Genomic DNA, 25,080 nt, shown 5'->3' on the forward strand with positions numbered 1-25,080 from the left:
GCAGACCACTGGACTGATGGGCGACTCATAAAACATCAGGAAGAGGCTGCTTTTCCTCACGTTTGTCATCAATCAGGGACGTCCACACACAATAAAACAGCTTTTGAAATAAACTGTGGATGACAGAAAGGACTCTGACTCATCCAAACATGTTTTAAGAAATGGTTTGAAGGGTTTATGAAGCAGGCTTGTTTTCTATATCACTTTCTTTTCTTTTTCTTGCAACCCAGCAGACACTTTTGTACTCTTGGTTTGCCATAAAAACTGAAATACTCAGAGAAATGCTTGGTGGATATCATTCCTGAGCATTGTTTTCCTGTTGCTTTCAGTATCGCTTCATCAGTGTTGGTGCAACAGGCATTTCTTTTCCTCTGTGTTTAGCATATAGATAGAAAACCTCCTGAGTTACAGTTTAAACTAGAAGAGATATGAGCGTCAAAGCATCAGCTTAGGTTTTTTTTTTTTTTTTTAGCTTATTCAGTATTGTATCACTCATGCTTCCTCCTCTTTAAGAGGATGTGCAGTGGTCTTGTCCAGTTTTTCACACACATTAAAAAAAAAAAAAAAACAATTACTTGTGACCCATGAGTCTCTCAACACTTCCTATATAAACAGTGATTGATTGATTGATTGATAGGTGATGAACCTGCGACAGGAGAAAAAGGCCTTATGGGTGAAATGCTGCTGCGGCGATGGTTCAATAACGCGTGACCACTGAGACATTCAGAACGTGCGTGGGGGTCGAGAGGCTGACACTTCTGTCTGTGTGATGTCACACACGGGCTCAAGCCCTCAGTCTGCTTTGTGCTGAGTCGGCTAAAACACATCAACAGACCGGGAGCGTCTGAGCAGTAGGTTATGTCATTTAAAAAAAAAAAAAAAAAAAAAAAGGTAATCTTTCTGAATTTAGAAAAAAGTTAATTACACATTGATAATAATGTTAAATTCATAATGTACAAGAGTAGTAAAAGTTTACAGCCAGAAAAAAAGGCATTGTATTCAGCATCCCTATACTTTGGCTAAACAAAAATAGAAATTAACATCTCTAAAATGAAATACTTTCTTTAAAACACAGCAATATTACATACAATGCTTTGGTCTTACCCTGGGCTGCATTACAACTAAACACAACATCCCTAAAATTAAGTGCTTTTGTTTTTTTTCAGGGGCCTGAACAGATATGCTGCTATTTACAGTGAAGAGCTTATAATCACTTTTAAAATCATCAAACAAATGGATGCATTTCACTGTAAAACCCGTACAGTGATGCAATCATTTGATGCCGAATATGATAGCCTATTTTTTTTTTTTTTTTTTGCATGTGCTTTGGGGCGTCATTGTCATAACACAATGATGTGGAGCAGAATCAGTACTCAACAAATAATTCAAACTGGTATAAAAAGGCCATGCACAAAGCAACCCAGGGCTGAGCAGAGACAAGCACAAATCTGTTGTTATATATTTTGTTTTCGTTAAAAAAAAAAAAATCATCAGTCACCCAATTACAGTATTTTCTCAGCGAGCAGTTAGATTGTTAATCACTGCGATTACTGCTGAAAACAGTTAAAAAAACATTTTTTTATTATTATTAATAATTTAATCTAAGACCAAAAAATATCATGTTTGAAGGTGGAAATCCTCTTCAGTGATTGGTGGAGACAAGCGAGTCAGGGAGCAGATGAACTGTTCATATGAGCAAGGCACTACGGGTTTGCTTTGCATTCCCTGACCTGCAGCTCTCCACTCCAACCACTAGAGGGCAATCCCAACCACCCCAGAGAGGAGAACAGACTATCTTCAGAAAGGGGCAGAAAGTAGTTCATATTGGAGGTTTGAATGTTGAAAACTTGTCGTTGGGCTTTGTCATTGTCTCCGTGTTGCTTTCTGCAGGGATGCAGAGAACTTCAGTCAGAGTAAGCAAAAAGGTAGGTAGGTAGATATCTCCTCCTCATCCTCTTTCTCCTCCAACCAGCATCAGGCCGCCCTCCCTGAGACTAAAAGTTACAATCTAGATTTCACATCACTTAAGAGAGTTCATATGGCACACTGGATTGTCCGAGTCCAGCTTGATTTTCTGATTTCGCTGACGCGTGGAGAGGAGAGCCGTCCTCTTTTAAACGTCTACATCCCCATTGGCCACAACAGACTCAATAAAAGGTGGTGAAAAGATCACCTCTTGATATTCACAGTAGAAAATAAAAAATGCACATTAAACATAAGCAGAGAAACACACACTGAATGAAGGGGACATGGTAATAAGTGAGCACAACATGCAGACAAAGGAAAGGAGCGCTTTCAACCTAACTCCAGTGGAAAAACTCTGGGAGTTAACCAGAGCCAGAGGTCCTCGACTAATAGTCTAAAAGCTACAGTTTGATGTTAGTGTTCACTTGTTACATCTCCAGATGACCTGACAAACGTGCCACTACTTAAAGCCCAGCAGGAATGGTGTGTATGGGAACACGGAGAAACCAGGCGATAAAGCTATGTCTCTTCCTCCAGTGCTTCAGGTGAAGCTTCACATCAGTGACTCAAGTCAAACCAACTCAATTTACATAGTTTAACATTTTAGAACAAAGGCTCTCAATGCAAGGTCAGGACCCACAATGCAGCATCAGTTTGGTTCTTTTAGTGGGTGAACAAAAAAAAAACTGGCTTTTATTCATGTATGTAATTGGTACTTAATATTTACAATGCACAGCTTTTGATTTGGTGGTTTACCTACTTTTAAGGTCAGAGGAAGAAAAGTGGACGTTTTGTTTCGAATCGAAATTGACAGAAAAACTCAATTTTTACAAAAACGAAGCACGACTAACATTATTGTGCCCATTTTATGAATAATAAATGTGAGTTACGAGATAGTAATACCTTTTGGATGTTGTTCCAATGATCACACATTTCCTGCTTAGCAACAGTGTTAATTTCGTCGACGAAAAAACGTCATCATAGTTTACATCGACTGTATTTTTTAAAGTTACAATAACTAGACTATGTCATAAACTAAACTACATCAAAGCATATTTTTCCCATTTTTGTCCACTTTTATTACATGGAACGAAATCCAATCAGAACTCGTATTCTAATGCAATGATCACATCAAATCTGTCTGTGTGTATTTACAAACATTAATACCACCCTATATCAGGTTGATCAGCTTTAAAATGTTTTTTTTAATAAGCTCTTATTGTGTGTTTTAGTTACTGGTTTAGTCAAAAATCTTGATTTAGTTAACTAAAACTAGACTATAGCTGAAATAGTCCCAATAACTACATTTAGACTTAAAATAAACTAAAACTACATAAAAATCTGCGGTCAAAATTCACACTGCTTGACAACAAAGCATTTTAATCACACACTTTTGGAAGTGAAGATACATCTGTTATACTAAGTATTGTTTCACTTTAAGATGTATTCTGTTTATCTCAGGTTGAAAATGCTTTGTCTTAATATTAGACAGATTTGAGAATTTGATCGTTTTGCTATAAAGGGGTGGGAGGTGAGAGGTGGGGGATTGTCAAAGCCAGACTAGTTGAGAACCACTGTTATAAAAGGCTGTAACTGATGTCATTCTCAGTTTAAACCTAACATCACTGTCATATTGAAGCTTCCCCTGCAGCACGGGATGAATAAAAAGGGAGGATGATGAGGGGGGTGGAGCAGAGGAGTCCATCAGCAGTGTGGATGATGTGCCATAAAGTGATATCATTTGATATCATAGTGGGGATTTTAAGGTGGTGACGGGGATGACTTCCTCCTTAGACTGATTCGTCCATATGCACTGAGGTAGACTCTGGCCAAACACAACAACACTTACTCTCTAACTAATGCACACTCCGTCAGCGTCACTGACTCCACCTTTACAAACAACAAACTAGCCTTTCACGTATCGCTCCACCTTACGGAACCTTTGAAAACCCGTCAACACAAAGCTAATTGTCTTACTCATACAATGACAATGATCCTAATAATAGAAATACCCAGTATTTCAAAGGTACAATGGGCACCATCTCATTTAAAAATTGCATATGTGGGTGAACACCACCACAAGATAACCAACCTCGTCCAAGGTTCAGAAGAGAGAGAGAGAGAGACAGAGAGAGAGAAAGACAGAGAAAGAGGCGTGTCCCTTTCCACACTATAAGCCCATTTTACAGATTCTCGAGCAGCAGTAGTGTGATTATCCCATCATACACAGTTGTGTGCCTTAATACACTATGAAAATAGTTTACAGTGAAGAATGTACTCTTTGTAGCGTGGAATAGCGACGCAGCTAAGCTCCACCCCATTTCCTGTCATGTGCACACAACTTACACCCATGCTAGTTTTACACTTTTTTTCTCTCTTTTTTTTTTTTTTTTTTTTTAAAACTCCAAGCAAATTATTTACAAAGAACAAAAAAAAAAAAAAGAAAACACCCTCACAATTGTAACTCCTTTAAATCAAAACGTACAGAAAAACCTCAAAGTGCTGACAGCACAAATCATTAGTGTCCATGTTTGACAACAAGCTGATAGAGGTGGAGGAACAGAACGAGACCAAGACCTATGGAGCTTTGAGGAACTTTTTCGTGTGTGTGTGTGTGTGTGTTACAATAGCCAATACCCATCAGCCTGGAAGTGTTTGAAGGTTTGAGAAGGCACTGGTAAAATGTGGAGGCAGCTTCCCCGCTTCATCAGACGAGTCTTTGTGGGTTTTATTTTTTTGCTTCTGGCTAAAGGCTGTCCAAACTTTGGCTATATGCTGATCAGTCAAACACATTGCTGAGAAGTTAAGGGAATCCTTTAGATTCATTAAAATAAAATGTAACAAATTGTCAGGTTGCCTGCTGCAGGTGTGTACTGGGTGGGAACGGACTCTAAACGGGTGTGCTGATAATAACAGGAGCCACAAACTGACCTGAACTGACTGCAGCGCTCCACGTGAGGGAACGACAACATTAACAATCAGATCACAGTCTCACTTTGCTCTGCTCAGACTCGCTGATAAATAGATGGAGAGCTTCTTCCTCTTTCTCTTCCTTAATCTGAACTCTCTGAATAAAGCTGGAACTTTCTCCTAAGCCCTTGACCACAAAATGTGGAAATTTCCACCAGACTACGTTTGAGCAGCAACTGGAGCCTCAGGAAGACTGAGGAGGGAAGAAGTGCAGGAGGCGTGTGAATCTGTTCGTGTGTGTGCAAAAAAAGCAGCCAATAATGAGTGAAATAAATCCATCCCTCAGCAAACAAAGCTTCATTTACACTCACGTCCAATATCGCTGACTCCAGCCGTCGTATCCACTCCCCCAGAGACTGACGCAGCACCGACTGAAAGGCCGCTAACATTGAGCTAACACAGACTAAACCTCACCGACACTAAACACAAACAACAAACTAACCAACCATGGCAAAAATCCAATTAAAGACAAATGTAAACCTGCGCTACAAAGCACGTGCACACGCCTGCGTGATGGGACCAGAGACAGACAGCAGACACCAAGACTAATACACATTAGGATCACTTTGACCTAGAAAGACCTCATTCCCCGTTTGTAAAGCTTCTTTTTTTTTTTTTGGTTATTCTCTTTTTTGTTGTTTTTTTCTTTTCGTTGTTGTTGTTGTTGTTGTTGTCTTTAACTGTAATGATGGCGACTACTCCCAGTGGTGGGGGGGGATGAGTTGTTGGTACAAAAAGGAGCAGAGTTTCTGGCTGGGAATCGAGGACGATAGATTAATGTGAATTTTGGGGCTAGAAAAATAAAAAAATAAAAATAAACAAATTTCTAACAAAGCTTCTGATGAAGAATATTACAAACATGAATTATTTACATTAAAAAACCCAACCATGTCATATATCTTATATATAGCACATTGGTACTAACTGACCAATATTCTATATATATTACATATATTCATATATATTTCTATAACCACTAGAATATAACAAAGCAGCAGCTATTGGTCAGTCTGAGGAACTCTTTAGTCCAAGTCTTAACTGTTTAAATATCCTTCCGCCATATAGTGAGGACACAAAGACAAAAGCAAGAGAGGGAAGAGAGGTCTAAAGCAAATAAATTAAAAATGTTCACCAAACACCAAATGAATCTGTGTAGTTTGGAATTCTGCAGAATCAAAAAAAAAAAGGAAAAAAAAAAACACATTCCTTTAGGAATAAATGTTTGTTCTAAGATCAAGTCTGTCTGTGTAAGCCATCCCACTGATTACGTCATCGTTCAAAAGGAAATTAGTGTACGCGCTGATAGACACTTGTCTTTGTTTATAGGCCACTCATAAAAAGGCCACTATCTCAGTAAAAGTGTGTCGCTCTGGAAATGCAGATTGGTAGGAGGAAACAGGGTCTTTGAGGAGGTTTAGGTGTGAGCAGCCTTCTTGGTTGTCTAAGGTTTGTTGTGTTCACAGTTTTAGTTTTTTTTCCCCCATCCGTTTTCCTCACAAGGAGTCCTGGAAAGGTGGCAAGAGTAAAAAAAAAAAAAAAAACAGAGTTCTTCTGATAATTTAAAGTTTGATGTGTTAAAAGGCATGTCGTTTAAAAAAAAAAAAAAGTGACACCATGTTTGCATCCCTTGCTAGCCTGTGCTTTGGCAGCGGTAAGGAAGAAAAATAAAAGGTCCTGAGATCTGTATCTTATGTGAAGGGGTTCTCCGGGAGTAAGAAATTCTTTAGAAGGATACAGGAAAATGGACAGAAAAAGAAAGTATGGAAAAAGAAAGGGGTCAAACAAAGTTCTTTAAGGAAACAGGAAATGTTAGGAGGGGCTGGATCTGGGCAACGATAGGATTCTTCCATTTTTCTTGCCACCGTTCATGTGTGTGTAGGGGACATGCTCTTCATAGTTCCCCCTGAGGGCTACAGAGGGTCCACTGTCCCTGCCTAAATTCTCCTCTCTCTGGGAGTACGACGATGGGTCCAAAGGAATGCTCTCCATGTTATCCAGGTCCAAGTCAAACTCCTCTGTCTCGGGGACTTTGTTGTCCTCGCTGAAGAAGAAGGAGAACTCCTGGAAAGAAGGGTGCAGGTCCTCCCGTAGCATCTCAATGATCTCGTGGAACATCGGCCGCATTTTGGGATTGTACTGCCAGCACATCTGCATCAGGCTGTGCCTGGAAAAAAAAACAAGATACATGGGTTAAACCAGAAAATGGAAATAATAGGCAGAGGTGAAGAGTGTCAAAGACTGAGATCGACCTGGGAGGAAGTTACATTCACTGAGAAATAAGTGAAAAACAACCCGAGTAATTTAATAAAGGTAGAGTATCATAAAAAGACATCAAGAGAAAACAACAATTGACCTCCGAGGTGTTCGCAGCATCAAAAACTTACAGCAGAAGAATAAAAGACCTGCATGATTTTAGAATTTCTTAATTTGTTGGTAAATTGAGATTTTATATTCCACCTTGGGTGCATTTTACATGCCATTCTGGCTACATTTTCTAATCCAATGCAAAAAATACAAGTACATTTTTTTAAAGCTTAGGCAAAAATATCAGTTTACAAGTGCTGCTTGAGGAAAAAATAGTTACCGACCTCATATTTACGCAGTATTCTATGTTTTAGTTATCTTGTACATCCCATGCACATATTTATATCTAAAATACATTGAGATTGGTAGCTGTCAAGGCAAATTGTGTAAACACATGATACTAGGAATCAGTTAAAGTTGGTGGTTTAAAGTGAATAGAAAGTCCCATTGAGAGTCATTGGAAGAACATGATCCATTTTACAATGCACTTCATGTTGATTGGTTAATGGATTGATCTGTCAGCCATCTGACACGTAAGGGGGATGAAACCGAGTGGGTATTTACTCACATTCTCTCAGGGCAGTTATCTGGTCTGTCCAGGTATCCCCCGTCCATCACAAACTTTAGGACCTGTTCGTTGGACAAACCCTGGTAAGGCTGTTCAGCTAGAGTACTGATCTCCCACAGCACAACACCAAAAGACCTGCAAACAAACAGAAAAACACAGTTTAGTTTGAAAAGTGAAGTTTTTAAGTGAAACAAAGACTGTAATAGTGATCAGAGGTTGAACTCACCAGCAGTCTGAGTGGGCGGTAAAAACTCCATCCTTCAGAGACTCTGGAGCCATCCACCTGACAGGGAGCAACCCCTTCCCTCCTTTACGGTAGTAGTCGGTCTCGTAGATGTCTCGAGTCATCCCAAAGTCTGTGATGAGGACAGCGGAACACGTCAACAAAAGCCAAAACACACGAGCAACTGACACTGTCTACTGGAAATGCACAACCAAAGAAAACAGAGCGAGCACGAAATCCCCCACCTCCAATTTTGACGGTGAAGTCCTCGGCCACCATGCAGTTTCTGGCTGCCAGGTCTCTGTGCACAAACTTCTTGGCGTTGAGGTATGCCATGCCGTCTGCGATTTCTGCAGCCATCTGCAGCATGTCCTTCAGAGTGGGTGGAGGACAGCCTGACGGATTGTTCTACATCACACACAAACGAGAAGAAGTTACACTGTTAGTCCAAGACACTGGCACATCCACTCGATCACAAGATCAGCTTTCTTCAGTCTTAAATTTAATCAATAAACATAACGGCAATCTGATACTAATACCTTATGTTTTTAACATCTTTTTTCTTCTGTTTACAACATAACACGCACAAACAAAAAACATATTCCTATATGTATGCATACCTCAGAGTCTGGCCTGAGACTCCTCAGGTAACTCTTTAGGTCACCGTGGGTCATCAGCTCCATCACCACCAGGGTGGGCTGACCTTTGGACACAACCCCCAACAGACGCACCTAAAAACAAACAGTCCTCAGTCATTCTCAGGTACAATTAAACTGTTCAAATATAGAAAGAAAAAAAAAAAGATAGTTTTCATTTTTAATTTCTGTATTTTTTTTTTTTTTACATTTTTTAATTGGACTTTACAAATACTGTATACCATTGTTTCTCAAATGGGGGTACGACAAATGAGGGTTTGTGACTTCCACCCTTTAAATGCCATTTATTCATTTTCATTTTCCATTTAAAAATTATGCATTTCATTCTGTGAAAAGTTTGTGCCCAATCAGAAAGAACTCATCCTACTCTTCTACATGTTTTTACTTGCCAATTCAATCAGCTCTCAGCATGCTGTGCAATAACAGCCATAGAATGCTCAACTGCTACCCATGAGTGAGTGTGTTTGGAGACAAACAGTGAGTCAATATGGCAGCATCCACACAACATACGAGGCCTGACTCAGTGAATCATATGTGAGCATGAAGCCACTCTGTGATACTTCACACGTGCTGCTCGTACCACGTGGTGACAGCTGAAAGCCTTCATGACGGAAGCTTCATTCAGAAACTCGATCCTCTCACGGAGGCTGGCCGATTCATTGACCGTCTTGACGGCGACGTGCGTCTCTGGGTCTCCTTTGATTATGTCCTTGGCGATACCCTCGTACACCATCCCAAAAGAGCCCTGACCGAGCTCTCTGAGGAGCGTGATCTTATCCCGGGGAACCTCCCACTCGTCAGGAACGTACACTACACAAAACAGACAAACATTATCAGAAACTATAACCTGTAGAGGACAACCAATCTCACCAGATAACAGCGTCGTTCCATGTCATTTCAGAAATGGCCCACGCACTTCGGTCTAAAAAAATTCTGAATTTTTTAACAATTGTTCCGTTATTATTCAATTAGCACACTGTGCATTTTTAGTTTGAATGGATGAACACTTTTTGAGATATGGCCAATTTAGTGAGGTGTATGTCGATTCATGTCGACTCGTCCTTGTTTTTCTTCCACTTTCAGCTTCCAATATCTCAGGAACTACATCACATATGAAACTGAAATTTGGTATAGTAATACAGCTCCACCTACTCTCAAAATATACAACACAATCTGCTATACATTCTATCTAGTGGACATGCCAGCCCCTCAAAATTGGAAAAAAGTTTCTCTGGGGTTCAGGCACAAACATGTTTGGACCTTCATTAAACTTTGCATATGCTTCAACATCCTGTAATTTAATCAGCTTTGAGCTATGTACTGTACATAAACTGTTCAACTCACTGATAATTAGTCACATATATCCATTGGTTCTTGGTTGACAGTCTCTTGAAATCCAGAAAAAAATATATACATATATTTTTTTTTACTATTTTCATTGGCCCATAACTGCATGAGGGAATGTAAGAAAAAAATCTGATCTTTTCTAATTTATAGTATAAAAATAACTCTTTCTTGGGATATAAAACACATTTTCTTCATTTTTATTTTGGACCCCAACTTTCAGGCTATTTCACCACTCGTCGACATTGAAAAACCTTTACATGGGGTCATTGTAGCTTTCCTCTGTGTCTTATTTGTTGTTTATTAGATTTTCACTAGTAACATAATGACCCAACATTAAAAATGTGTGAAGGAGCCATCTTACTGTCATTGGCACTGAAGTACTCAGGGTTTGGTGAGGTGATGAGATCTCCTAACGGACCGTCCGTTTGCCTGTTAGACAACAAAGAGGGAGAATTTATCCCATCTCTACTACCTGAAAAATCTGCAGTGCCAACTTAATCAATAATTCTCATTGTCTAGTCATTGATAGTTCATTGCTGCTGCGTTTTCATCTCACCTCTTTTTGAGGACCACAAAGACTCCACCTCCCACAATCACCAGCATAACGAAGCAGATAACTGGGCCAAGGACAATCCACACTAAACCTGGATCAGCTGCAAAGAAAGCATCACTGGTCAGTAATTTTTACATTAACTCATTCCTTCCAGACAAGCAGAAAGTCACTGATGATAAAGTGTGGACCCTAAAAACAACTTTGAAATATTTAGTCACTTTTATATGATACAGTCAGACGTATATAATCCTTACGGTTCGGCATGAAGAAGTATGTGGTTTCAGTGAAGGAGCCATTTCCTGCTAAAGAGGTGGCACGGACCCTCACGCTGTAGTTTCCTGGTTGCACGAGAGAAAGTTTGGTGCCACCAGATCTAAGGTAGGCCGGCCGCGAGACACAGACTGTGTGAACCTGAACAAAATAAAGAAAACAAAACCATAAGAACTGTTCCTACAGCAGCAGTCAGAAAAAAAATAAAAAGGCAAAGATTTTAACTCAAACGTCAGCCTAAGCCAGTGACATCAGGATTAAAAGTAATATCAAAGTTTTAAAAAAAAATATATTTTATAAATATAAATTATCAAAAGCTTATTGTTATTACAAAACATATCTTTAACCTGGGTTGTATTTTGTATATTTTTTTATAGTAAGCTTTTTATTCTGTTTACTATGTTGGAGATTGTGTATAGTGTAAATATTTAAATGCACACCATGCAGGCCTTAATGTTCGTCAGTGGTTCTTTTGATCTGCCCCGCACATACGTAATAATAACTATGAAGAAACAATAGTTTATGGCAATGGTTCCCAACCTTTTTCAGGTCTTGACCACATTTTGATATCACAAAAGTATTTTTCTATTTTTTCTTTCTTTCTAGAATTCATTTTTTAACAAGTTTATTAAAGTGTGCTACAAATACAGAGTAGCCAGGATTAGTGCACAAAGTGAAAAGTGACACGATATTTTATACTGCATTTTATGCTCGATTTATATTAGAGAAAGTTTAAGTATAGAATACAGTTGTTTGATATTTATTGTGTGTTATTTGAAAAATAAAATTTTTATTTCAAAATATAATTTAATCAGTAACATAATTTTTTTTTTTTTTAACAATTACTTTAATTCCATGCAACCCAACATGGTTTATGGCATAACAGCAGGAAATCAGGGATGCAGCTTATCTTAAAAAATGTGTACTACCCAATGGTCAGTCTAAGATTCTTTCATTTTTGGGCCTGCCATGTGCAGTTACGCATCATGAGCTCTGGTAGCTTCCAAATATAGAAGAGCATATTCAGTCAGTCAAACTCAATATCTTTACTGTAACAGTTTATCATTCTAAAATACAACGCAGCTGTGCAATACCTGCTGCACTGATGAAAGCTAAATGTTGTGTTTACTTCACTTTTAACAGTCTTTTTATGACAGAATCCAAACACTGGCTTGTTTTCGTTGGACGGTGCACTAGTGTTTTAAGAGAAAATGTCGTCCGAGTCTATCCTCTGCCACTGCATCCCAGTCTTCCTTCCTGCCTCTGTCACTATGGTAACAGAGCTGCTACTAGCTCCTAGGGTCATTCAGTGCAGCAATGAATAGCAATGAGAGATGAATTCACAAACTCATTGCAAGTAAACAACAACAACGACACTTGCACACTGTCGCCGACACACATTTATGCACGCTAAGATGGAATTTTATTATGCGCGCGCACGCACACACACACAGTGCAGAAAATGACAATATGCAGACAAACACACACAGACGGTGGCTGTAAACAAATGTGTTCTTTGTTCCTCCATGAAAGGAAAAGACAGATTTGCGTAAATACTGCAAAATCCTCCCTCTCCTCACCTTCAATCACTCTTTGTACTTTATACTTTCATTTTAAACTGGTTTGACTCCTACTGCTCCTCATATAGTGCCTATATTAATCTCACCTGTACACTGGCTCAAATCCATCCATCCATCCTTCCACCCATGCTGATACTGACCTCTGTGTCTCCAACCTTCTTGTAGAAGACTTCATACAAAATGATGAGGCCATTGGGCGAGCGAGGAGCATTCCACTTAATCAACACATACGAGGTTTCACCGGTCACCACCTCATGGGTCACTTGTCCTGGGATATCATCGGCCTTTTCTGTAAGTACCAACCATGGAGAAGCGTTCACACGTCTGCAATATGTGCCACGCCCCTGCATTTAAATCTCCTTTCAAAGGCTTCCAGGTGACTTTTTAAATGAGAATATTTGCATTTCCTGAAGAAAATGCAAGTAAGGATGCAGGTGCTGGCCCGCGTCGCATTGCATTAGATTAGCATTAGCCTAACATTAACGTTAGCTTAATGTTAGCATTAGCCCAACATTAGCATTAAATCCTAGAGTTAGCATAAGCCTAGCATTAACAGTAGCCTAGTGTCAGTGCCCAATACTTTCACGGGCCGGATCCTTTCAGATCTTTTCAACGCATACGCGTAGACTACGTCACTCCTTCACTCGCAATCCTTACGACAGAGCTGCGGACGTGATATTTGAATGTAAACCGACCATGCAACGTTTGTTAAATATTTTAATAGTACGCATTTAAATATAAAACTGTTTTTGTGGTGTTTTTAAGTGTTAATTAAAAAAAAAAAAAAAGATAAAAACACAATACTCAACCATTGACAATCAAAAACCAAACACGAATTGAGATAAAAACCAAAATAAATAGGAGTTCATTCAAAACATGAATTTCAAATTATTTTTAAATAGCAGGGTTTCAACCTTTTAAATAGTACATAAACTGCCATAAAAAAGGCCGACTGGATGGAGAAGCGTTGCACGCATGCGTTGAAAGGATCCAGTTGGAAAGGATTGGGCACTGACACCTAGCAAAAGCATTAACATAACATTAGCCTAGCAATAGCATTAGCCTAACATTAGCATTAATCTAGCATTAGCATTAACCCAGCATTAAAATGGACAACAATATTGTTATCCGTCACTATATGTAAGAATCTATGCGCAGCAGCATCATAAGCTTGATTTTCTTTTATGGTACAAATATGTTTTGGTTCTTACCTTCAGGCATAGTTCGTGCACTGACGTATGTGGCCATGCTGCAACGTTTCAGGTCTGTGGGATGGTTGCAGGCCATTATTTCAATTTTATAGCTGGTGAAATGGTGCAGGTTGGAGATTACAGTTGACTCCTTTAAGAAGACTTTTAGCTCCACCTGAGAAGAAAAGAGTTTAGATTCTGATGAGTGCCATGAGATGACTTTGTTGTATTCAGCGCTATAAAAATAAAGTTTAATTGAATTGAATTGTTCTTTGAGTGAGAAAAAATAAAGACTGTGGGTGTGTTGCAAAAGCTTTTTAATTAATTTAATCACAATGTTTCCGACTGAACAAATCTACTGACATATTCTACAGCTAAAGTCAGATATTTATTGCCTTATTTACATGCAATAAATCAGTACTACAACCATCACAAAACTCCACATTGTCACGTTAATGTGCTACCCACTGCCACCTAATGACGTGTAGCTTAAAAAACTATTCAAATACGAAGTCAATATCAATTGCAGGCCTTGTCATGAAAGAAGTGTGTTAAATACTTTTAACACAGCACACCCAAAGATTATTTATGGTTGGCTTGTGTGTCATGACCCAGTTAATTAAAATCCCTTCAATAATTATATATTAATCTATTTATTTTCACCTGATAACTTTCATTTGAACAGAAACCCTTGATACAGTAACTTTACTCATTATAAAAAAAATGGGTAATTTTTTTTGGTTTTTAGAGTTGTAACTTTTAACATGTTGTCAAAGTTGTATGTGTGAACTTTGTTTGTGTTTGGAGACCTTGGTATTCTCTTTATCCTCGTCTTCATCATCAGGGCTGGCTGTGGTAGAGCCAAGCTGCAGACTGGAGATTGTGGAGAGGAATGGTGGAGGGTGGGTGGCGTTGGCGACCCCAACCGAGCGTCGCCGACGAGACGGTCTGGAAAAAAGAAGCAATTAGAAAATGAGAAAAATTTGGTGAAAATAACTTGGGAGACTGGAGACCAATTAAATTAACTAAATTTCTGAACTTGAGTCAATATATTCAGTTACAAAGGTGTCACTGAGAACCTGTATTCACACTCACCTTTACATGTTATTACACCTTAAGCTATTTGACATTTACCACCTAACACAGCTGTACATGTGGTTTTGTGGCAGTTGCTATCAAGCAGGAAACTAAATTTTTTTTAGTTTAATATTTGAAAGAAGAGATTCATTTGTCACAATTTAGAGTTTCATTAGCATTTTCCAGAAGTTAAACTTTAATTCATTTAAGCTCTACATTCTAAAGATGGCAAAACATGAGTACTGCCATGCTAGAAGCCATAGTAACCCTCACCACTAGAGGTTGTTAGTAACCAGGTTCCAGAGACTACAGCTCTAAGACAACCATGGTCATCGATCGAAGTTAAGAAAGGAGGAAAAGAGGAAGAAGTGCTCCTTTTGGTAAGAACAAGTGGAATCAGTGAGCATGAAGCTGAAATACTTGGTGTCCTTCAGCTGCGCACCCATTTTACAGCATGTTGCTATAGAGATGCTTGTCCTTTACTGTCGCAGGAAGTCTCTGACAAAGTATAAGCTGTAGCAACTGAGATGGAAGAAAATGACAAAGTTCCTGTAATATTTTGTGAGATTAAATAAGAACTGGGAGGAGTTCTTTGACCTTCAGAACCAGTGGTGTGTGTACATACCCTGGAGATTTTGTGAAGCCAAGTGTTTTTGTGTGTTCAAAATAAGGTCCACGTGACTGCACATCTGAGTGACGCGAGTGATAATGGGCACGGTAATGACTCCTCAGGTAGTGGAGTGAGAGGCTGAGCGCGTGTCATTGTGAAGGTTGGAGCAAATGCAGCGGAAAGTCACATGGGTTAATCCTCGTGCTTGTTCTGATTGTAAACAAGGATGTTTTTAAGCAATGAAACAGCATTACCAAATTGGGATAGTGTGGCAACATTCAGTGAGATTTCAAAGTAATAATACGGAAATTTTACTTTTTGAAATCTATTTATATATTTTAGTAGAAAAACTATTCATAACATACTGTAGTTAATGACATTCATATCATGGAGAAAAAAAAAAAAATCACATTCTCCCTCTGATTACAAACAGAAAGGTTTATCCAGCACATAACATATTTTGGAGGGATTTTTTGCAAAATTGTCTCTATATCTATTTGTACAGTATATTACATGTGTACACACTCCTAGGTTATGGTTGTAAATAGTTATTGAAGTAAAACTAGGGGAAAGGGTATACTGAGAGATACGTTTTTTAATTAAGTCATGTCAGAGACATCTTATTTTACTGTGCTTCATTTCCAATGTCCGTAAACATGACTAATGAGTAAAATACCCATGAACATTTCATAAATAAAGAATTCAATTTTCTTTTAAAAACTATTTGACGCACAAAAACTGCATCACAAGGGAAACACCTGCAGTTTCTGCGTGCTTTGAGGAACACTGGTGAGAGAACACTAGACTGGAATGACATTTTGTCAGGTGAAAACAGGGTTTCCAACTTTTTTGACAATGATTTTTCAAAACTTTTCCAAACTATTTTACCAGATTTCCATGACTTAGTTCTGAACCACTAAGATCTATTCTACCAAACATGAGCAGGCCTTTCCAGAGTAAAAGTCTAACAGAGCTGTGTGAGTGTGCCATGGTTAATAGAAAAAATGTGGCACAGGGAATGCAAGTTGTGTCCATCACTTTTCTATCCTAAAGCATCGTACAATGGTTCCATTTTTTAAATAACGATGCATCAGCTATTGAACGGAACATTAAAAAACAACTAAGTGCTACCATGTTTAATTATAAGTATTTAAATTTACAATTTCAACTACAATATTTGCATTTCCTGAAGAAAATGCAAGTGAGGATGCAGGTGCTGGCCCGTGTCGCACTACATTAGCTTAGCATTAGCATTTGCTTAGCACTAACATTAATGTAAGCATCAGTGTTAGCATTAGCATAACATTAGCACTAACCAAGCAATGGCATAAGCATTCACCGAGCAATAGCACTAACCTAGCAATAGCTGAACATTAGCAATAAGGTTGAAATGGGTTGAAAAAGTATATCGGATGCCTCCTGCATTCTCACTAATTAAAAGACACTTTTATCCAAAGCGGTGTAAAACACAAGGTGTTAGGGTTAAGGGACTTGCTGAACAACACGCTGAGATAACGCTTAACATCTTTGGAGTTTAGTATATTTGAAACATTGAAATAAAATAGGCTATATTTCAATGTTATATTTTCAAATTCCGTAACTTTTCCAGGAATTTCATGACCGTGGGGACCCTGTGGATGGGACCTGCTCTGAAATATTCCTTCGGCAGCCCATGATCAGATGAAGCAAAGAGATGCGTACCTGCTCTCAAAGACTTCGTTGTGGAGGTAGTTCTCGAAAGTCTTGCGGTACTCTATCTCCTCCTGCTCCTTCTTCAGCTGGCTGTCAGTCTTTGGGCAAGCGCAGCATCTTCGTCCTGAGGTGGGCTCGTCCGTGTGGTTCCACTTCTGCTCGTCCTCACTGTCCAGGTGAGTCGGGGTACGAGAGGGCAGCTTCACCCCTAAAGAAACCAGCATAAGTTTAAAACAAAAAGCCATAGAAACAAACAAACACAAGGTCTCTGTGGACGGACTCCAGAAGGTCAGATGCTAACCTTGCAGACAGTAGTCAAACTTGTAGAGGTCGTTATCTTCCGGCTGCTTTCGACAGATGAGCCGGTAGTGGGTGACGTTGCCATTAGGGCTGGTGGGAGGTTTCCACTTCAGGATGATCTGAGAGGAGGAGTTGGAGGAGGTGATGGGATCCAGAGGCACAGAGGGCCCTGATAAAAAGCGTACAGAGAAAGAGGCCACTGTTATTCTCAGGAAAAAATGCAACCTCCATACAAGTAGAAAAACAACAAAACCCTTTATTCAATATAAACAATTCTGATGATTAAAAAAAAAAATGTAAATAAGAATGTTTTCAAAGTCCTGTTTGCACACGGTCTTACTCCAACGTCTTAAAGGAGACATATCATGCTTTTAAATCCTTCCTTTTTACATATAAATCATACAGTTGTGGTCTATATAAAGCGGAACTGCAATGATTGGGTCTGAATTCCTCATTATTATAGCTCCACAGGCCCCTTTTCTGATGTGCTTCTGAGAGCAACTTGTTTTGGTGCAGCCTCTTTAAATGCAAATGAGACACTTCATACCCCGCCCCCTCTCCAGGTTGCAGAGGTGACACTCGGTTCAACTCCACCCTGTTCGGCCATTTTTGTCATTTGATAGAAGAGATACGATTGCCTAGCGGCGCAGAAAATGTTTATTCATACGTTATTTACAAAATGTCAACAACGGAAGACTTGTCCATCCAGCCTTACATGTTCAAGCCAGAGTCTGACCTGGCGGAGCGAGATGAAAATGAAGATGATGAACCTGCAGAACCCTAACAAGTGAGCTAACACAAGCACCGAGCTAACGCTAGCACCAAGCTAACGTCATGAAATGCATTTTAATACAGTCTTTTTGGAGACAAAAACAGTAAAATGAAATGACTAATGAAAACTTTAGACTTAAATTAAATCACGTAGGCCATATCATCAAGGATCTAAAACGAGCACACAGCGCTAACATATGAAGACGGAGCAACTGCTAATGCTAACAAAACAATGACAGGGACGTCTTATCACACTTTTTAGCGTTATTTACAGCTTACCGAAGTGCTCTGTTCGTCGTCTCCAAAGATAGAAGGAATTGACCCCTCAATCAGACTAAGTCTTTCGGGAAATGAAGCAGTCATCCTTGAAGTGCTTCGCGCACACAAAAATGACCTTACCCACAGATGTGGGTACATTTCTGTGAAAAATAAAACTCAACCAGGCACTTCGAAAAGGTTCTGATGCTGGGAGACGGTGTAATGAAGCGTGTGGGCTACTACATCCAACAACCGAACATTTTGACTTATCCTCTCGTAACTTCAGCATCCTTGAGCGTGGACTACAAAATAAAAGCAAGAAATAAAAATGGCAGATTGCTCGAAGTGTTGGGCCTGGAGTCGATGTCCTAATTTGGCAGTTCTGCTGCAAATACTGTGACATTATTGTTCAAAAAACATAATAGAGAATCGAAAAATCGAAACAGATTGAAAAATATGAACAAAACAGAATATAAAGATATCAACGGAGCACCTGAAGAGACTAATTTCAACTTTTCTATACTTCTAAACACTCTAAATATACAACAAAATGCATTTAAGGGCTAAAAAAGTGGATTTAGCATGATATGTCCCCTTTAATGTCAGCAGAGGCAGATGATCGATTGTTTGTCTTGGCAAATATCATTTTTTTTTAAAAATATTTTTTAAAGTGAAGACAACACCCCGGTTAACATGAGCGCTGTGACAGGAAGAAGAAAGTGAAGCAGATGCAGATAAAGCCCTGTAAGCACAGAGGTGTAAGCAGGTTATAGTGTGCACAGAACTGTGTAAATAGTTTATGAGGAAGTTAATGTATTTACAACGCTTACAATGCCTGCAGAAAGGCACGCTCTGTGTTTGGTTAGGAAACAGAATGTCAATAAACATGGAAAAAAAGCGTTACTAAGTGTATTTAAGCTACTATTCATCATCTCAGTTACTCATATTGTTTCTTCCACCAGTTACGCTAAGACAAAAAGACAATACTATGATGAGGATGCTTCCACGATATTTCAAAAAGCACTTCCGTATTTACTAAACCAAATGAAAAAGTGTTTCTCAAAGCTTGTCTGATGAACACCCGATGGATTAGGAACAAAAGCGACACACGCTTTCTTCATATGCATGTGTGGTGGGGACTTACTGGAAGCATTGGTGCGGACGTAAATGATCTCGCTCTTGGCTCCGTGAACCTGGTGCTCGTCGGATGAGGACAGCTGAGTTTTGACCATGATGGCGTACTGGGTCCAGGGTTTTAGTGGGCCGATCAGGTGTTTTGGTTCCTCTGCCTTACTTGGGTTTGTGGAACGTGCCGGTGGGTCAACGTCAGCAATCGCCCAGCTGTTGGAGCCACAGGCATCCTGCCCGTCGAACTCTGTCACATTCTTATAGGGCCTGGAGTAAAGGATCAGATAATAAATGTTGAAATTAATTTTAAAAAAGGCAAGTAAAATATTTCCAAAAGTCAAAGATGGAAAGCTGAGGTTCTAAACTCATGAATAAGAAACCCAAAATGACTTACGCCTCTTTATAGAGGACCATAAATCCCAACAAATCTCTGAAGTCTGGAGGCCAAAAGGCCTTCCACTTCAGCATAATAACATTGGAAGAGGTTTTGATGTTTGTGAAATTAAGTCGCTTCATTTCACCTACAAAGAAGAAAAAAAAACAGACAGTTTAGACAACTAGAAGATTCACCACATTACTTTACATGCACATATATTTTAGTAGTTTTTAGGCCTACCAACACTGGAAAAAACTGACATAGCTGAGCATCAAATGAGCAAAGCAAAGTTTTCAATGGATCTTTTACACCTATGCCAATCTAATAATATAGCTTTAAATTAATAACCTAATTATGAACAATTTGTCTGTAAGGGCTTACAGGAGGCTTGGTCCCCATTGTTTCGAACAGCGATGTCGTTCTTCTGGTTCCGTTCTTTGGTTCCTGTGATCTCTTCCATCTTTCTGATCTCAGACATGCACAGTTTAGAGTTATAGTGGAAGAACATTCGGCCGCGCTCGATTGTCAGGTTGTGCTTTGACCAGTCCCACAGCTCCAGAAGGTTCTGGTTGTCCAGGGCATAGAAAGCATAGATGCTGCAAAAGAAAAAGAGGTGGAAGATTATCAGCAATTCATTTTATGTTGTCTGTTAAAAGAACCAAATTTCTTAACAAAGCCAAAATAAAAAAAAGAGAAAAGGAGCTTCACAACAGCCAAGACTTGGAGTACAATATATTTTGTATACCAAAAACAGGAGAAAAGTGTTTTTATACACTTTCAGGAAAATTCAAAGCCTGATCAGAACTATTGGATTTGTTCCTTTAAAAGCACCTAAAGATATTTCTTTGGAACCGGCAAAGAGGCCAGCATTGACAGAAACGGATATAAAGATGAAGAGGATGTAGACAGAAAGAGTAACAAGGCTCTTATTACGTTTTATTCTTAACTATGATGGAGTTTTAATGTAATAATCTATGATAAGATAAGGGACCTGCACAAGAGCAGCAAACTCAAGATCAAAGAGGAAAAGACATAAGTGGAAGAGAGCAACTTACTCTCCCTCAAGATGCTCCCCCCTGATAATCCGCAGCTTCCGCAGGAAGGAGAGTGAGACCAGGGCGTATGCTCGGCGAACAGTCAGGTAACCAGTGATTTCCTCGATCTGGCCCAAACTTGCCTCTAACTCGGCAGCTATGTTATCTACAGGTAATGAAACAGTTACAAGGTGAGGGTGGAGATGGAGAGAGAACATCCTGACATCCTGTGTATGTGAGTCCCATTAGTACTTACTTCCTCCTCGAATCTTGATGATCATGTTGCCCTGAAGAACAGTGCAGCCTCTCAAAGCCTGGGCTGACGTCACAGAGTCAATCATCTTGTTTCCCATACAAAGCTTAGGACAGAGGCCAGCACATGGAGAGCACATCAACCTGTGCATGACACATAGACAACGGACAGGATCAATAACCAGAAAGGAACAAACCAAGTCTGTGTTTGCCTTCATATCAACTTCCTGCAGACGTCACAGCCATGACAAGCTTAAGACTTGTAAATATTGTGGGCATCTTAGTATGAAATTCCTCGGGTGAAAGAGAAAAATAACTGTTTTTTGTTCAGTTATCAGAAATGAGGAATGGAAGGACTTAATGGTATGAGGCAGGAATGCCTAGTGACGTCTTGCTGTGGCGTAGGCTGAGACACAGCTGTTATTCTCTCAGCATCCTCTCTGGTTTTTACTGAGTGGTTGACTTTGTGAGGTTTGATGTAAAAGTTTTTTTTAATTTTCATTTTTTTCAGAAAACAATTTTACAGGTATTTTAATCGTTTGAAAAAATCATTAGAAAGCCCAAAATAATTCAGTGAATATTTGCTAATAATGTTCTCAGGCTGATGGACAATAAGCCATAGCATCACAGAGTCATCTCCTTTCAAACAAGCAACAATTAAAAACACTGTCTTCAATGGTACATCTGTGTAATTGTCTCTGATAATTTGATCAGCCTCTGAAGAAATGCCAACTCTCTTTGGAATAAAATTAAATGACACCATCTTGCTTCTACATCTGTGTCCTCTTGACTTTTATTGACACACAGAAGATCAGAATGAGAGCTCTGCTTCCTGCTGCTCACTAATAACTGATCAGACTTAAACCCCGTGACACATTTTGATTGGAGTAAAAGTCTCTCACATCTCAGAGTGACCGATTTAATTTTTGAAATTATTTAATGACATTTGTCAAACCAGGTTAAACCGATTGGCACAACATGAATGTAGCACTACACACAATTGTCACAATTTCCACTCACTGGTCTATATCCCTCTCCCAGTGACTGACATCTTAGTCCTGTCAACATGTGCTTTTGCACACAATCCTGCAAACACTCCCAAACATGCACCCATGTAGACACACACGCACTAAATACACTAAACAATTATGTTGCTGGTAGGGTTCAGAAAATTCATTCACAAAAAGCAAGCTTTGTCCTCTCAGCCATCCAGTGAGGAAAACTCAGCCCGCACTTCATTCACAAATGAGCGCTTTGTTCCTCATGGCCAAGAGCGTACTTCATCTTTTAATGCCAATTTTTTTGTTGTCACATCCTCAACCACTTCAGTCTGTATGTAAATAAATCATGGGAATGTGAAAGTAATTTACAATGTTGAATTTGGAAAGTAAAGTTTTTAGGTGTCTTAAAAAACCTATGACATATATCTCATGTAACAGTACTGACTTATTATTATGAGTTGCAAAATATTTGGAATTCTTCCATAAAATGAACTTATCAAAGATAAGTTGAGGAAAATCAAGTGTTGGGTATCAAACAGAAACTCAACAGCCTCCTTTTTCAAGCGGTCAGATTGCAAGGTTAACAAAAGGATGATGTCGTCCACTGGGGGCAGGCAAACGCCCCCAAGGATGGCCATTTGTAAATTAAACCTGCTTTAAATCTTTGTTTATAAAGCTCTTATTATAATCCCTTTTTTTGCGTGCACTAAGCTACACACACGACATGAAACACTCCCACTGTTTCTTCATCCACACTGACTGTTTCAAACAACCTGTTCCACACTTGGCCCCTGCTGTGTGTTTTTATTTGAATCAGGCTCTTAATGAACCACATCAGTCAGTGAGTGAACAGATCTTTATTTTATCCCTCTGTCCTCTGAACAAGAGAAAACCCACTGCAGTGATCCCTAAAAAAAACAGCAGCGACAAGTAAGAAAGACTAATGCCTCGTTGTGCCCCTTTTTTCTCCCACATGGAAAATCGTATATTCAGCCTGAAAGGTAACGCTCTAGTTGCAGTGTAGAAAGAGACAATGTTTTGGGTTGATGTAGTGAAAAACACAGACAGACAGGCAGACAGGCTAGATCCGAGGGCAGCTCTTAAAGGGACAGTGTTTGTCTGTCCGGCTGAACTCGATGCACCAGGGTCTGCTAAAGCCATAGAGAAATCCGAGGTTTCAGCTGGCTCACTTTGGTTTTTGGCAGAGGCCATTGAGAAACGGGCCAAGCATCACTCTCACAGCTGTATTACTGGGCTGTCACTGCATCCAGGGAAAAATGTGTTTTTTTTTTTTTTTTACTGACAGAAAAACATGGAGTGATGAGCTGAAGTGAATGCAGTAAATTGCTGGCTATCTACTTCGAGATATTATGAAAATCGCAGCCTGGTAGTCACGACTGGTGATAGGCAGAATTTCCAATCCTTAAACAAAATTATACGTAACATTATTTTACATCTATAGTTAATCATAATGTGCATTATCAACTAGTAGATTTAACACACAAAGCCTAAATTGCTTTTGATATGTATGGAAAGGGGAAGAAATTAAAGTAGCCACTTTAATGCAGAATCTGGTGAAAAACAGCAGGGAGATGTTACAGCACTTGAAGGAATAAATCCTTTCGAGGGCTGATCAGAGCCTTTCAGAAAAGAAAAACATCCATCTCTTAATCAGACAAAACCAAGAAACCTAAATGAAAACATACTGTACTTTCGACCAGATTTAAAGAAACAGGCGGATTAAAACTCTTTATCCGCATATAAATTTGATGTTCTTCTCTATTAAATTATATTTCATCCAACTTCAGCCAGTTAGGACACAAGCAACGAGCAAACATAGCAGCAAAACTCTCTTAAAAACATTAGGACTGAGTGTGAGACATGAATCCGATTAAGCACTTAGCTACTCAGTTATGACAATTCATTGCATTGGGCCAGGAACGGGCCAGGCCCAAATTTAATCTGAAACATGACAATGGGCCAAAACCAACAGGCTGAGTCATAATGACACATTTTAAGCAACAGAGGCACAGAGTGTTCTACAACTGAGCCTACAACCTAATCCAACCTGCCAATCAGTGTAGCATCAGCACGTACTGTATGTCTGAATGCTAACGGTCTTGAAACCTGATCCCAAAAAAAAAAAAAAAAGATTAACACTTGTTTGCGGTTGCTAGCGGCTCTTTTAAAGACATTGATCAATAAAAGTATTCATGAAATCCCATAGCAACGACACAGAATGACACAAAAGTACCTAAATAGTACATATAGTCCTGTACATCAGGACTTTAGGCCATGTGTATGTAAGCACAGGCCTAAATAATAAGACACAAAGGAGGCAATTCTGCCTCCTGCCTGGGGCTGTATGACAGACGTTTAAAGCAATGTTCTTTTCTGCTGGAGCACCTGATGATCCCTGTAGTTAGGACTAGGAGAACGTCAGTTAGGCTCATTCATTTCTATTCAAGTATATGTGAATAGAATGTTTAATTATTCCTAGCAACTGGAGAGTGGCTTGAACCCACTGCCTAAACCTGATGTGTGAAAATATGCCTCTCTTTTGGAAATATTAACTAAGACTACACCAAAAAGTCAGTGAAGTGCCTTTATTTCCTTTAGCAAATGGAATGCAAACCAATGCCACAACTGAGTTTATCAAAAACCAGGTGAGGTCCACAAAGGGTTGGTATTCAAAATATAGGTATTAACTTAAGTTTGCCAGGAAATATAGAGTCCAGCGGGATTCCAACCAAATGATCTACAAGTTTAAACCGCTTTCTACTTCATTGGTATTCTGCCTGCGAGCAGCATACAACATATTTGACACCTTAAACATCATCGAGCACATTCATCAAGTTTTTGCTGTCAATCAGGGTTTCTAATTACTTTGCATTCCTCGTAAAAATCCACGTGTAACAGGCGGAGTAAAAAGGTTCCCAACAGACTGTGGGAATT

At 39.2% G+C, this 25,080-nt stretch overlaps 1 protein-coding gene across 2 annotated transcripts in view; it reads right to left on the reverse strand.

Moving 5' to 3' along the window:
• Positions 1-396: 396 nt before the first annotated feature.
• Positions 397-25,080, reverse strand: part of insrb (insulin receptor b) — an 83,950-nt gene continuing 59,266 nt past the window's right edge. For both annotated transcript variants that reach the window (XM_028445558.1, XM_028445559.1), the window contains exons 5-23: positions 21,129-21,268; positions 20,894-21,038; positions 20,220-20,434; positions 19,857-19,983; positions 19,479-19,729; positions 17,307-17,474; positions 17,015-17,213; positions 14,436-14,574; positions 13,648-13,801; positions 12,577-12,725; positions 10,841-10,997; positions 10,590-10,686; positions 10,395-10,462; positions 9,267-9,496; positions 8,651-8,761; positions 8,276-8,438; positions 8,034-8,163; positions 7,808-7,942; positions 397-7,099 (exon numbers count right to left, since the gene is read on the reverse strand). In XM_028445558.1, the coding sequence (XP_028301359.1) occupies positions 6,745-7,099; positions 7,808-7,942; positions 8,034-8,163; positions 8,276-8,438; positions 8,651-8,761; positions 9,267-9,496; positions 10,395-10,462; positions 10,590-10,686; positions 10,841-10,997; positions 12,577-12,725; positions 13,648-13,801; positions 14,436-14,574; positions 17,015-17,213; positions 17,307-17,474; positions 19,479-19,729; positions 19,857-19,983; positions 20,220-20,434; positions 20,894-21,038; positions 21,129-21,268 (3,133 nt within the window). In that variant the 3' untranslated portion in view covers positions 397-6,744. The remainder of the gene's footprint in view (positions 7,100-7,807; positions 7,943-8,033; positions 8,164-8,275; positions 8,439-8,650; positions 8,762-9,266; positions 9,497-10,394; positions 10,463-10,589; positions 10,687-10,840; positions 10,998-12,576; positions 12,726-13,647; positions 13,802-14,435; positions 14,575-17,014; positions 17,214-17,306; positions 17,475-19,478; positions 19,730-19,856; positions 19,984-20,219; positions 20,435-20,893; positions 21,039-21,128; positions 21,269-25,080) is intronic.

This window comes from Gouania willdenowi, chromosome 4 (assembly GCF_900634775.1).
Source record: "Gouania willdenowi chromosome 4, fGouWil2.1, whole genome shotgun sequence".
NCBI classification, from domain to species: domain Eukaryota; kingdom Metazoa; phylum Chordata; class Actinopteri; order Blenniiformes; family Gobiesocidae; genus Gouania; species Gouania willdenowi.